Consider the following 15,169-nt stretch of genomic DNA (forward strand, 5'->3'; position numbering starts at 1 on the left):
CTCCAGGCTGCTCCACAGCCTGCCCTGGGCTTCTGCCCCTGGTGCAGATCAGAAAGGGTCCATGGGGTGATGGAAGGCTCAGCAGCGATGGGAGGAACCCACACTGACAGAGCACAAATGAGGAGCCTCGTTTGTATTCCCCCCCTCCTGCTGCTGGCTGGGGATGGCCCAGAGATGCCCTGCAGGCTGGCAGGTGAAGGAAGGCTCTGTGCCCAGGGTGACACCTGAGGGTGCAGCCCACCAGCAGTGTGGCTGCTGTCAGGGAAGCATCAGAGCGGAGGACACAGGGCTGGAGTGGCTGGGGCTCACTCCCACACTCGCACCCTCTCAAGGCTTTGGGGTGGCACTGGGGACAGGAATAACTCCCTGTGCATCCCTGTCAGCATGGGCACAGCTGGATCCTGGCACGGTGCAAGGTGCTGTCCTGTGAGCTCCTGCATGGAGCCACAGCACAGCCCTCTTCCCACCACAGTGCCCTGGCACCCCTGCAGCTCATGCTCCTCACAGGAAACAAAACCCCAAACCAAACCACAATGGCTGAGCCACCTGCAACACCCTCCTGCCCTCTGCCACCTCCCCAGCTGCTCTGAGCAGTGTCCTGCCACTGTCACCACCCTGTGCTTCCACACAGAGTGCATGCCATGCACAGGGACTGAGGAAGGGCTGCAGGCTGCCAGGTGAATCCATGCCAGTGCTGGGGCAGTGGCACCAGCCCTGCTGAGACCCGTGCCTGCCATCAGGGAAGGGAGCAGGACATGGGCACAGGCCTGTGGGTGCAGCCAGCTCAGCTCTTGGGGCACAGCAGGCTCTGGGCCGGGGGCAGAGCAGCCCTTACACACCTCCAGGGCTCTCTGGGACAAAACCAGCCTGAAGGACACGAGGGCAGGGGCTGTGGGCAGCACCTGTGCCATGCTTGTGGCTGCAGCTCTTCAGAGGGCTCCTCACACCAGCCCTCAGGGCATGGCAGAGGGCAGGAGGGCCATCAAGTATCTCTCCTCAAACCCTGTATTTATTAAAAGTCAAAGCCTCCAGATGGGCTGGGCTGAATCCAAGCCTCAAGTGTTCTCCAAAACATCTCCATTTCAGAGCTGGGTCAGAGCCAGCCCCATTTTAAGCTGCCGCTGAGTAACATGGAACCTGGATTTCTTGATAGCAGACAAGGGAAAAATGATCTTTTGTGCTCCACATGTGTAGAATTTGCTTTTTATAGCTTGTTTCTTTAAAAGTTTGGTCCATCTGAAAGACTCATTAGATGCTTTATGTAAATATTTCATAACAAAAGCCCTATGACTATAATCAGGTTCTGCCTGCTGGCCTCTCCTGCTTTCCCTCCTTCCCTTCCTCCCTCCCACTCCACCACACACTTCTGTGCAGAAAGTATTTTATTCTCAATAGCACTGACTGAACAAAGGAGAGAGGGGGTGAAGCAGCAAGAAGGATCTCCTGGCTGAAACAAGCACTCCTTGCTCAGGACAGAGGCAGTGCTGGAATCAGGCCAGGAGAGAACCCAGAGAATTCAGGAAAAGATTTTGGAGACTCTTAAGATTGAAAAATCAGACCAAAAGTCACAGCACGAACCCTCAGCCAGCAGCTGAAAGCCAGCATTGAACAGGGAGTTTGTGAGTGCCTGAAGTCAGAATGCAGTGCAGCAACTGCTTGTTAGCAACAACAGGAGAAAAATCTGAATTCAAAGACAGTAACAGAAAACAAATCTGTTTACACTGAAAACAAACAAACAAACAAACAAACAAACAAACCTTACCTTGGTGAACCCTATCTGCTCCTTCCGAAAGTTTTCCAAAGGTTTGATCAGCAAATCACTCGCATTCTGCACCTACAGTGCAAAGAAAAAGCATTTTAATTGCAGGGAGCTGATCAATTTTCTCCTAAACAGAGGCTGAACAGGGCTAGAAGCCAAGAGCTCTGAGATTCTAATGTTTTTGACTGGAAACTTCTTCTCTGTCTGTAGGTGAATTCACTTAAACCATCTGTAGCTGCTCTTCCCCATGGGTGACACACAGCAAACCCCAGCCACATCCCAGGAGGCTTTGGGGACACCCTGTGGGTGACAGGGAGTGTCCCCCACCTCAAATAAAGGATGGAGTTCCCTTGTCTCGAGATTCAGAACAGCCAGGGAAAAGGGAAAGCCTGCCTGTGTCCCTTCCACTCCTGCCTCATGTCTCAGAGATCTTTCCTGGGTGGTGCTCTGCCCACCTTTACCATGAATCCACATGAAAGTGAGCTCACCCCAGTTTGTATGACTGGCTCCAGCTCCATTCTGGCACTGGGACCAGCTGCTGTCTGCTCCCATCCCCACTCCCCTGACAGGCTCTGTCCCAGGCTCCAGAGAAGAGAGAGGGGGACAGAAGGGGACAGCACCCCACAGCATAGCCCCTCAGGGGATTTAAATCTGATGAACACAGTGTGAAACCTCCTGAGGGAGCTGCTGGAAAACACAAGTGGTCCTACAAGTAGCGGGGAAAAAAACCCCAACTTTGAAAATTGGACAGTGCCCATAACCCCTGAAACACCTTCCACTGCTGCCCCCACTGCCAAAGGAGCCACTCTACCTGGGATGTAATTCATAATAAAGAAGTATCTTAGTGCTTTCCTGGTTTCCTGCAGTTCCTTGCCTGCCCATGGCCCCTCTGGCCCAGCCTGGCAGGAGCTCCTGCTGCTGCACGAGGCAGGGGAAGGCAGAGCCAAGCAGCACATTCCTGGCACGCTGCACGCTCTCCACCGAGCCTAACCTTCATGTTTTTCCTGGAATTAGGAGTGGAATGGGAAGCCAGCACTGGCTCTGGAGGAGCCTGGAGAGGCTGAGGGCACATGGCAGCACGAAGGTGATGGCAGTGCATTGTACTGGACCAGCACTGATGGGCTCAGGGACACCTGCCTTCCTGCACCCAGCAAAACTGAGCAAAAACACTTCTGATTCTTTAACCCTTGGTTTCCTCACAGTGAGCAGCCCCTCCAGCTGCAGGGCCTGGGGCTCTGTGCCTGCCTGAGCTGCCTGGGAGAGCCACAGCCCCCCACTCCTACTGCTGTGCCTGCCCATGCTCAGGACCCATGGACAGATGAGTGCAGAGCACATTCCCAGTGCTCCCAGCTTCCCTCTGCTGAGAAGCCTGTCACAGGGACACATGGTGCTGTGGCTGTGATTTGGCATTCAGGAATGACAGAGCCCAGCTCCCATCTCCTTACCATCATGGACCTCTCCAGCTCCACTTCTTGCAGCAGCTCTGCAAACTCCTTAAAGGACTCAGCTGTAAGAGAAGAAGAGGCTGGTCAGGGGAGCTGGGACATGGCACTGGATGTGGCACTGGAGTGTGTGACACACATCAGGACACTCCAATGTGGCTGCACCCCCAGCATGGCCATCTAAAGGCTGACAAAAAGCCAAGAAGAGGTGGCTCCTTTTGGCAGAAACTGAGTGAGGCAATGCCAGGTGCAAGCTGGCCTTGAGGGGTATTTATGTATGCAAGGGACAGGAGGGTCTCCCACCCAGGCAATGAAGGAGTGAAGGCCCTGGGAAGGTGAGAGGATGTTAATTAGCTTTTATTAGGAACTATGTTATAGAGATGGTAATATAGGTGGCAGAGAAGGGGCAAATGCAGGGAAAGGCCAGAGAGGTAGAAAGAGAACTGGCATCCCCAGGGCCTGCAGCAGGACAGGCCCTGTCACTTTGGGCAGGACAGGGGTGCCTGGCCTGGCACCACCACAATGGACCTGGCACCTCTGTCCCAGGAAGAGCTGCAGGGCTTGCCAGGACCAGGACAAGTCAAATGAAAATGGCCTGGAATGACAAAGATCACATGCAGCACCAGGAGGCACAAAGTCCATGCACAGGAGGAAAGGCAGTAGGTGTAGACATGGTCACAGACACTGACACCACTCCCCAAAATGTCAGCAGTGAAACAAAAAGATCTCATTGATAAGCAGTTGGGAGTCCAACTATAATAAAAAAAGCATGAAACCTTTCCTTTAACAAACTGAAATAACACTAATTCAGCCTGATGAGATAAAGGACTAGGTGGGAGCAGCTGACCCCACACCAAGGGGGAACATGCAGCCCCTCTCCCTGCCCATCAAAGGAGAACTTGGAAAGGGCTGGATTTGTCCCAGGGGAGAAAACCCCTCAGCAGCAGAGCACTGACAGTGCCAAGCCAAACTCCCCTCTCCCTGGGCTGCAGGCAAGGCTGGGCACATGTCCATGCAGGTACTGTGGCTGTGTGCTGGCTGCTGGGGGGAACACCCTGATCACCCCAGTGTACCTGGGAGTTAGCTGGGAAAGTTTCCCACAGCTCCAGCCTGCTCAGCACAGTGTGGGACAGGTCTGGTGGGTCCCAGGCTCCCTCTTGCCCTGGTGGAAACATCCCAGAGTGGCTCTGTGAGACCCCAAAGCTCTGCAGTTCAGACCCTCCCTCCCTGCTGGGCTGGGCAGGGCAGCATGTGGGGGGCACAGCAGCTATACAGCAGTGCAGGCACAGGATTAGCTTGTCCCACAGGTCAGGGAGAAGTTGATCCTGTGCTCCCTGTGCAAGCTGAGAGTCCTCTCTCCTCATTCACAGCAGCACCTTGGGAGAGGTACCTGTCCTAAAATCCAGTGTAAGGATTCATTCTGCAGCTGCTGAGACACACAGAAGGGAACAAACAGCCTGGTGACATGGGCACTCAGCTGGCAGTGGCACAACAGACCTTCCTGATGAGTCAGGAGCTTCTGAGCTCTCCTCCAGTGATTGCTCCAGCACCCAGCAATGCAATGGCCCTACAGCTCATGGTGCTCACACCCAGGGCCACATGTGGCTGTCACTGTGGCTCCCCAGGATGGTGGAGTGCATGGACACCAGGGGCCTGAGCCAGGAAAAGAATTACCACAGGGAGAAAGAATCCAGCCCCAAACTTACAGGGAATATGTCAGTGCATAAAACATTCCCTAGCTGTTTTTCCCTTTGCTCTACAGGAAAAGCCCAGGAACATTTTTCCTGGCTCCAGTCACAGAACAGCCCACTGAGTGTGACCCTGCAGCACACACAAGGCTCAGACCCTGCTGCCAGCCCAGCAGTGCCTGGGGTGGATCTGTGCTCCTGGCCTGGGTCAGACTTTGCCAGCCCATGCAGGGCAGTGTGGAGCAGGGGGGCCACCAGCAGCCACAGCCTGCCCAGCCACACCTGGGCAATGACACCTGGAAATGCCAGAGTGACTCTGCTGAGCAGTCAGAAGCATTCCAGGAAGATCCTTACAGGATTCCAGGTTCCTGTGCCTGGGAGGGAAGAACATTCTCCCCCATTTCACTGCCCCTCCATCTCTGCAGGAGCTGCTGATTTGTATCCTGTGAGGTGACAGTGGAGGAGCTGCAGCTATGGGGTAACACAGGTGCATCCATGACCTCTCACATGCCCAGGGGAAAGTGCTGCTCACGACAGACAACATCAGCCCAGTGTCCTGACTGCCACCTGCAGTGTCCCCGCTGCCACCCGCACGGGTGCCAGGCTGCGCTGTGCCCACACAAGGAGAGAGCAGTGTGACTTTAGTTCTATTTACAACCCAAACACGTTCTCTTGCAGAGCATAAGAAGTGCCTGGAAGTGTTGTGCTTCCCTCCCATGCCCTGCACATGAAATGAGCTCTGCACTCCCACGCAGACCCTGGCACCCTGGCAGATGGAAGCTGCTGTGTCAGGAATAAGGAAGCCTCAACCCCTGCAGGCACACCAGGGCCTGGGTGGGAGGAGAACACAGCCCAGGCTTCTTCACAGGGAAGCTGGGGACCTCTTCTTGAAAAAGCAAAACAAATCCTCCCCAGCAAAACTGAAGGGAAACACGCTCCTTTCACCACTGAGAGTTTTACATCTGCTCTCTTGCTCTCCCCCATCCCACACTCCCTTTATTCAACCTCTGTCATTCCCAGCAGCCTTGCCTGGATGCTGGAGCTTTGTTCCTTCCAGCCAAGAGGAGGGACACTCCTTTCCTTGCATGGCTGTTTGCCTCAGACCACTCAGCTCCCAGGAGGGGCATTTACATGGCAGACTTCCCCCCTCCCTGACCTGTGTGTGTTTGGAAGCTCAGACCTCTGCTGCCATCACATTTGGAGGCTGACTCATTTCCAGTGGGTTTCACCCAGAGACTTTCCATAAAGGAAACAAGCTTTGGAGGGGCAGGCTGCAGTCTGCTTCATGTGGCTTTAAATACAACAGCCCAAGGAGCAGGCTCTACTTCCTTCCCCTTCTGACAGCAGCTGACAGATCTGACACCAGCAATGTCACACTGCTGCCACTCTGCAACCACTGCCTGACAAAAGCTGGTTTTCTTTTTTACCCCTCTGTGCAGCCCTTGGGAGCAGCCTGGAAAAGACCCTCTGCCTTGTGCCCCACCCCATGAATGCCCTTTGAATTCTCCTTCCTGGACAATGCCCTGTGAGCCTGTGGGCAGCCCCAGCTTCTCAGCCCAGGCAGGTGGCCCAAGTGTTTTGTCTGATGGGGCAGGGTGAGAACCTTGGGGGCTGAGGATGCTCTGTTGTCCCTCCTGCACCCCTTGTCACCCCCACAGAGTGCACTCACCTCACTAAGCCAAGAGCAGATTCATGTGAAACGTGCAGGGTTTGGGGCATTAAGGGCCCGGGCTGTGGATGCTGAGTGACTCCCAGAGCTGAGCTGGGGGAGGGCAGGGATGTAATATAGCTCCAGGATCACTAATCCCCAAGCAGATGTGCAGGCAGCAGCCCTGCAAGGCTGCCCAGGGCACAGATGGCCATTGTTTTCCGTTTGAGACACATCCAGCAGCCCTTTTTCCCAGCAGTTTGCAGCCTGGTGCCCTTGCAGGGCAGCGTGGGGCAGTTTGTTCCAGCACAGCAAAGGCAGCTCTGGGAGCAGCACCCAGATCTGGGCTCCCAGAGCTCTGGGAAGAGGGGCTGGCTGGGAGGTCAGCACCACACTGCCTCCTCCCCAGCACCTGGCAGCACAGAGCAGGCCTGGAGCCATGGAAAACCTCTGCAAATTATCCGCTGAATTGGGAATGTGAAACTCGACCCGTGACTGCTCAACTTCAGAAAATAGGCTGTGGAAGAGCTGCCTGGAACCCGGCTCCTGAGGCTGTTAAAAACCATCAGGCAGGCTAATTCCTAGAGAGGGAGACTGTTCCAATTGCTGGAAATCAGCTTCAAAAAGCAGAGACTCACCAATATTGATCTCATCATCTGTTAGTGTGTCACCGATGAAGTCAAACTGGAAGGACTGCAGAGTCTGGGAGAACTTCTGCACTGCTGAGGAGTACCCTGGAAAAGGACAGAGCAATCAGATGTGGGTTTCTGCAATTGTTCTACAGAGGCTGCATGTCCCAGGAATTTATCCTGATGGAACAAGACCAGAGGAGGGTGGTTATGAAAATCCACAGGCATTGGGAATTTCAGCGGTGCAGAAAATGCTGCAGCATTAATAACCCTCAGAGGCTGCAGAGAGAATTGGATTTGGGTTTTTTCTCTCTCTGAAAAAGCTTCTGCAGCACTAATGGATGCACCACACAGTACAACAACTGATCAATGGCCTTGTGTCCAGCCACAGACAGGAAGGGACACTTCCCTGCAGGAAAACATTGAGGAGATACTCCAGGGCTCTGTGTGCACAAGCACAGTTCCTTGGAGCACAGGGGCTGTTGGACAGGCTGGCCACTGTTCACAGAAATTGTTTCATAATATGAGAGAAAAATCTGTAGAGTCAGAAAATAAATGTGAGGGAAAAGGCAGGACTAAAAATAACTGTTCCTGTGTGGGGTCATGGACACAGGCAGGCCCTGAGGGAAGGACAGTGCCACAGAGCACACAGCTGAGCCAGGGGCACCTACAGATGGCCCTGGGACCTGCTGCTCCTGCTGGTGAGGAACAGTCTGGGCTGGAAGCAGAGAAATGGCCTGATGTTTCCTGTGGCTGAGTCCAAATTATTTTTGGACCTTGCAGAGAAGTTTCTGGCCCAAAGGATGCTTTGTGTCTTTGCACCCTGTGTGGCTGCAGGACGTGTCTGGATGGCGTCTGCTGGCATTGGCAGAGGGGCCCTGGGACGTGACAGTGACACCAGCACAGAGCCTGACCCAGGGCCAGCAGGGACAGCACACTCACTGCACTGACCACATCATCCTGCACAAAGCTACAGCAATTCCTGAGATACAAACAGAAGGAGGCTGCACTTGCCTGACCTCAGAGAGGAGCATGCAGGCCACAAAAAGAAAAGCAAAGGAATAATGCAAGACTCTGATTTGCATTGCTACTTCTAATTTGGGACTCCAGCTATGGGCACAGTTCCAAGCTGGACTCCTTTGTGGCAGTGCACAGAGACAGGACTTTCAGAAATTCATGAAATTACAAGAGGGGAAGATGTGACAGCACAGACCATATGGGCAACCAGCTCCCACCACTGCTTTGCCAAGCCAGCACCATGACTGCTGTATAGAGGAACTTGGTATACATGGATGGGTTTTTTTGATTTGAAAATAAAACTTACTACTGTGGTGGCAATCATGGGATGCTCTGAAATGCTGCTGTGAAGGGGAGAGAAAAATTGGACAACATTGAAATAAATGAATGTTGGGGAAAAGAAATCAAATGGCCTGTGTGGGACCCTGGCAGGTCCCCAGACCGCCCTGCTTTTCCTGTCCCCAGGTCAAGAGCTCCTGACCCTACCCAAGGTCCCTAGGCAGGCAGGGGTGGGGGCACTGCCGGGTCCCCAGTGCAGGCTCAGAGTGCAATCCCTGCTTCTCCCTCAAAAGCCTCGTTCAGCAGCTCCCTGATGGGTCAAACCTTGGCTCCTGAATGGGCAGATTCAGGCCTGAATGTCGCTATTTAGCCCCAGCTGCCAGGGGCTGGAGCACGTAAATGGGTGAACTCTCACAGAACGATGTCATTGACTTGATGGAAAACCTCAGCAAATAATTCCCCCTCAGTGCCCCAGTGCTCACTCAGGCCAGGCTGGAGGCACATTCAGCCCTTGCTCAGGGGAATCTTTGTTCATCCCCTGCAAATCCTCGTCACTGTCACCATCCCTGACGCTGCTGTGGCCCCATCCAGCCCCTCCCTGCTGCTGGTCACAGGTGATCTTCAATCCCTCGCTCCCAACACCCCTCCCAGCCCAGCGTGTGTCCTTGAGCCCCTCTGAAAGCAGCAGCACCCCCATCTGTCTGTCTGTCCGTCTGTCCCCTCCATGGGTGCTGGCTGGGGGCACGTGACAAGGCACACAGCTCCAGTGTACCTGTGAGCAAGGCAGCACACACAGGTCCCAGGGGTGACACCTGGCAGGGACAGAGGGTCTCCATGTGCGGTGTGTCCCTGTCAGCCCAGGAGAGAAGGAGGGAGAGAGGGAGGGGGGTGTGAGCCCGTACCCTGCGTGCTTGGCAGGCTCTGGAGCAGCTCCTAATGGAAACCAGGCTTCTCCAGAGCAACACAACTCCACTCCCACACGTAGAGAGCCTTGGCTGAACATTGGCTCCTGACAGAGCTCCTGTGTGCATGCACAAGGCAGCATCGCTGCTGCTGCAGCACTGCCACAGCCCTGGGGTGTGAGTGGGACACAGCACAGGGATCAGTGACTGCTAGCACCATGGCACAGCTCTGGGGTGTGACAGGGACACAGAACAGGGCTCACTGAGTACTGGCACTGTGGGACCGCCCTGGGGTGTGACAGGGACACAGCACAGGGCTCACTGACTGCTGGCACTGTGGGACAGCCCTGGGGTGTGAGTGGGACACAGCACAGGGATCAGTGACTGCTGGCACCATGGGACAGCCCTGGGGTGTGAGAGGGACACAGCACAGGGCTCACTGACTGCTGGCACTGCCACAGCCCTGGGGTGTGAGTGGGACACAGCACAGGGATCAGTGACTGCTGGCACTGTGGGACAGCTCTGGGGTGTGACAGCAACACAGCACAGGGCTGATTGACCACTGGCACCATGGGAACAGAAGATGTCCCCACTCGGGGTCTGTGTCCCTGCAGGGCCCAGCACCAGGCCCTCAAGCAGAGAATTGGTGTCAGTGCTCAAACACACTCGGTGGGATGTTGCCCCTTCCCTCGGTGGCACCCGAATGGCAGTGGTGACTGGTGACACCCCATCAGGCAGGACAGGGGGGCTGAGGAGAAAGGGATAAGCCATGGCCACAGGAAAGAGGCTTGACCAGAGGAAGGAGCCAGCAGGAAAAGATTTGCTGTGGAAAAGCGGGGCTCCATCCCACGCTAGGAGAGATAACTCTGTGTTCTCCCTTGTTTCAACTGTTGGAAATGTTTCCCCTTCCATAAAAACACTCATTTGCCAAAGGCTGCTGCTCTGCACCCCAGAGCCTGGCAGGAGGCAGAAGCAGCTGCAGGGCCTGTCCTGCTCCCCCAGACCCATAACCAAGGATCAAGGAACAGTGCCATGCTCCAAGCTGGAATATCCCTGCAAACAGCACTGCCCCACAGACCCTGCCTGCTCAGCCTGTTTCCATGGAAACACACAAAAATGAATTTCATCAGGAGTCCTCAAGGACTTCTCTCCCTTCCAGCCTCAGGAAGCAATGCCAAATATCACCATTTGTGGTTACAATAATTTACTCTCCTAGTCAAAGTGAAGTTCCATCCCTGCACAGAGTGGCCCCAACAGGGCTGCAGCAAGCAGCAGTGCCAGCCATGCCAGCCTCAGGAGGCACACACAGAGCTCAGGGCTGTATTTATGTGTGGATAAACACACTTCCAGAGCCATCTGGAAGGATGTGTCTCACAGCTTGCTCAGTAAGAAACTACGATTCTCACTTCAAACTTTGACAGCAACCACAGGTAACCAAAAACCACAAACCAAAAAGTGCTGCTACCACTGCAAAACCCACAGGTCTTTGACAAAACACAAACACAAGCAGAGCCCCAAACCAGGCTGTACTGCTTCTTTTTCCTCCAATGCTTAGAATTTAAACCAGAAGGAAGCCATCACCACAGAAAAGAACCCGGGGGGAACAGGGTGAGCAGACACAGGTAGAGAATGGGGCACGGAGGTGCTGCTGAGGGTCTGCAGTGCTTGAGGTGCCACAGGTGCACAGCCTTAATTAGCTCTATTAATCGCAACCCAGGTCACAGTCTGTGTGACTGCCATGGTCCTCTGTTCCCAAGAGAGGAAACCATGCCCCTGAGCACACAGAAATGGAAGTGGCTGTGACAACCAAGCAGTGACAGCTATGGGGACCAGCAGGATCCTGAGCCAGGACAGGAGGGCTTGCCTCATGGAACACCACAGGACACAATGGGAAGTTAGGTGTGACACAGGGACAAAAACCAGCCTGATTTCTAGAAATAAACACTTTGAAAACCAACAGAACATCTCCAGCTGTGCAGGAGAGTGGGTGTGGAGGGTACACATCACATTGGCCAGCCTGCCAGCACCCTCACCCCTGTTATCCACACCCCAACAGCCCTTGTTTAGATGACATTGTGCAGCAGCTGGTATACAGCACCACTCTGCTTCCTAGGAAACAGCCAGGTGGGAACTGCTGCTCCTCCAGAAGCTCAGGGGCAGAGCAAGCAGTGGGCTCAGCAGCCCTTTGGCTAATCCTCATCACATGCTGCTCCCAGGGAGCAAATTAAGGAGGAAAAAACAAAATAAAAACACTACCCCTCTACTCATCATCTTTGCAATCACTGGCCAGTGACACTTTCAGTGAAAGGCAGTCCTGAGTTTAATCTGATCCAGCTGAGCAGTGATGGGGCTGCAGCATCCCTGCCCCGCTCCTAGGAAGGGACAGGATGTCCCAGCCCACACTGGAAGGTGGGAAGTGACTTTCTCTGCTCTCCCTGTCTGCACCTACACATGGACAGCTCAGGGAAGAGCAGCCAGCAGGGATTTCCATGGGGGAAAAGGCAATTCCTGAGGTTCTGCACGTGCCCAACCCACAGATTGCAGTGCCAGAGCAACACAGTCACAGCTTCAGCTCTGAATAAAACTCATAAGGAATCAACAGGGAAAACACAACCTGGGTTTGATTGTGGCACTGCAAATAACCAGAGCAAAGCTAAGCAGGAGCTCCATCTCTGCACTTTGCTTTCTTCTTCTCCAGCTTGAAAACAGAACTATCAAAGCTGGCCACACACTTTCCTTTCAAATAAGCAAACAAAAGACAATAAAAGTTCACTCTGCCCTTAAACAAGGGTATTTTAAAACATGGAAATTTTTGGGTTGGGATCTCAACCCTGGAAATCCATCTTTGTCAGGGAAACATTGCAAGACCCTGACACACAGCAGCTGAGGACACACCTTCATCTCCTACCAATGGTCCCTATGGGTGATTTTCTCCTCCCTGGTGGAGAGCTGTGCACAGCATACATACAGCCTGATAAATTCCACTTTTCCCAGCACACAGAGAGATGGCTGTGATTCCTAAGGAGACAATAATGTGCCCATTGTTACCAACTCTGGCCAAAGAATTCCCCATGGGGAGTTGCATCACTAAGGAGAGTGATCACCATCACCACCCTGGGGAGGAGGTTCTGGACACAGTACCCAACCCACTGCTCCTGGGGAATTCTCTCTCCTTGCAGCACTTTTAGGAGCCAGCACACAAAGAAAGTGGCCAGACTCTGCTCCAAGGTGTTGGATTTACACTGTGTGTACCACCTGCATGAAGCCCCCAGTCTCTGTCCCACAAAAACAGCTCAGCTTGGAAAGCCATGAGCTCCCCCTCTGAGCCAGATGTGCCATCAGGATCAGGAGCAATGAGCCCTGACTCATGGAACACTCCCAAATACTCCACAGCTGCTCAAACACAGAAACATGTTAAACAGGTTAATTTTCTCAGATGAGGATATAACCTTCTAGTTATAATATATAATATAACCTATTTATAAATAAGCTTACAATTAGCCTTCTAGGTAGTCCCAAATCCACACAGGATCCTGCAAGGACTGCAGCCCAGAGGAGAGATGCTCACTACCAGGGATCACAGAGTGGCCCAGGACAGGCAGTGCCTGGCACTGACCCAGGCCAAGCCATCCCCTGAAGGCTCTGTGGGGACTCAGAAATCCTGACACGTTGGACAAAGGCGATTTTTCCCACACTGACACGGGTTTTCCACTTGCCAGGAGTAAGTGGCTAGCATGAAGTGCTAAAAATAACTTGCTATATTTAGCTGTGCTTTACAAATCTCTTGTGAAGGAATTGACTGGATGTCTCACACTGTCACACATTTACCTCTCCTAATCAGCCCTTCATTGACTGAGTTGTTCATAAGCTGCTGCTTCCCTTTCACAGCCAGTCCAACCCAGAATCCAGGCATTAGAGCATGGCTGTGCTCCCAGTAAAAGGCCATTTCTCAGTATCTCTCCCTGACCTTTTGCTCTGCTAGTTGGTTACCTGCTCTCTGGACTATCGCCTCCACTCGCACATCCCCCTCCCACTCTCCACAATTTCTGTTTCCTGTCCTAAACTTCAGTCTTTTATTATGAATTATTCTCCTTGCCCAGCCAGCCTTTTGGGAAGTGCCCAAACGAGCTTGACAGGCTTATTTTCTTATTTACTGTTAAATTAAATACCCAAGGAGCCAGACAGCAAGGGTTCACACTCATCACACAATTCTCACGCCTGCTTTATCTCCCTCATTGCCTGAAGGAAACCGGCTCTGCAGAACCTGCCATGCTCCAGATGAGCTGGCAAAGGTTATGAGGCTGCACCTCAAAGCTCAAGGCAGTTAAGCACACACAGGGGCTCTTTCCTGCATGCCTGGAGCACAAGGAGATCATGGATCTCATCACCAATAGCTTGGAAGTTTGGCAACATATCGGCCCAAAACCCCAACCAAAACACAAAGCAACCAAGCAAGACTGGAAGCACAACAAAGTTTTGGGGTATATTGGTCTGTTTTGGGGAAAACTGGGAGGGAGTGATGTGAGATATAGCTTCTGGGAGAAGGATGCACTCTCACCCTCCCTGGGGTTAAATTATTCAGCATCTTCTTCCCAAGACCTCCATAGTGACAGATCCATTGATCAGGAAGAGAATCATGCAGCAGATGATGCCTTCAGAATTTCAAAGCAAAGACATGGAGCACACCATTCTCCCAGTGACACTCACTGGCTTGTACTGCTTTCCTAGAGAGCACCACTTCTGTACATTTAATATTTTTATAAGGGACAGTGTGCTGGATGAATTTTTTTCAATGATTTGTGCTTCTGCAACACAAGGGCAGCACAGGATGCTGCAGCACAGCCTCCTGCCTGGCCCAGCTCAGCCAGGGCACCTCTGCTCTCCCCACCGCAGCAAAATTCCTGCTGGCATCAGCAACTCCCTTAGTGCTCCTCAGGATGAGCCACGGGTAAAATTGCACTGAGCCATGGGTAAAGCTGCACTTTGGAAGCCTGAACTTTTCAGAGATTAGTTTTTTCCCCTTTGCCATTTTGCTGGCCTTTCAAATCAACCTTGCAGCCCTGCAAAGCTGGAGGAGTTGCTTCAGCAAAACTGGGAAGAGACACAGGGCAGCCCGCCCAGAACACGTGGCCAACTGAAATGGAAGTTAAGAAAAGATGAGCTGCCTTAGAAATCAGCAAAAGTGGTGAAATGCACAGTAAGAAATAATGCAACTCCTGGGGTTGCAGAGGCAGAGAAGAGTCACAAAACACCGTCACAGTTCTTGGTTCATCACAGACCAAACCCAAGCATGGGGCTGGTGCTGCCACACCTGCAGGAATTTCAGGCCAGCTGGTGTCCCCATCCGGTGTCAGCACAGCAGGGATTGCTCAGCACTGCCCTGGGGCACAATGAACCCGGGTGCAGGAGGGACAGCCCAGCTGGGGGACAGTGTCCAGCTCCATGGGCACCAGAGCTGCTGCTGGAAGTGGTGGCAGCTCCTGAGCTGGGCAGTCAGCAGCTCCCAAACCCCACATGGGAGGCTCCAAGGGTGGCAGCATCCTCAGCTTTCCTGAGAACTCCCAGCACAGAGGCTGCTGGGTGCAGCAGGGATGGCCAGGTGAGCGCTGGGTGGGGATGGTGCTGCCAGGTGAGTGCTGGGGATGGCAGTGCCAGGTGAGCTGTGGCTGAAGGTGACACTTTGGGGCTGGAAGCCAAGCAGGCAGCCAGCTGGAAGCAGGGTGAGGCTGGCAGGTGGCTCTGGCTGCTGCACCTATTTATACAACTCATGTGGGACATCACTGTCTCATAGAAGGCAGTCACTAC

The 15,169-nt window shown here is 53.4% G+C and overlaps 1 protein-coding gene across 2 annotated transcripts in view; it reads right to left on the reverse strand.

The window, feature by feature from the left end:
- OPHN1 (oligophrenin 1) overlaps nt 1–15,169 on the reverse strand; it is a 55,924-nt gene that overhangs the window by 33,051 nt on the left and 7,704 nt on the right. For both annotated transcript variants that reach the window (XM_005488201.3, XM_005488200.4), the window contains exons 2-4: nt 7,176–7,271; nt 3,205–3,266; nt 1,763–1,834 (exon numbers count right to left, since the gene is read on the reverse strand). In XM_005488201.3, the coding sequence (XP_005488258.2) occupies nt 1,763–1,834; nt 3,205–3,266; nt 7,176–7,271 (230 nt within the window). The remainder of the gene's footprint in view (nt 1–1,762; nt 1,835–3,204; nt 3,267–7,175; nt 7,272–15,169) is intronic.

This window comes from Zonotrichia albicollis, chromosome 14, assembly GCF_047830755.1.
Source record: "Zonotrichia albicollis isolate bZonAlb1 chromosome 14, bZonAlb1.hap1, whole genome shotgun sequence".
In the NCBI taxonomy this organism is placed as follows: domain Eukaryota; kingdom Metazoa; phylum Chordata; class Aves; order Passeriformes; family Passerellidae; genus Zonotrichia; species Zonotrichia albicollis.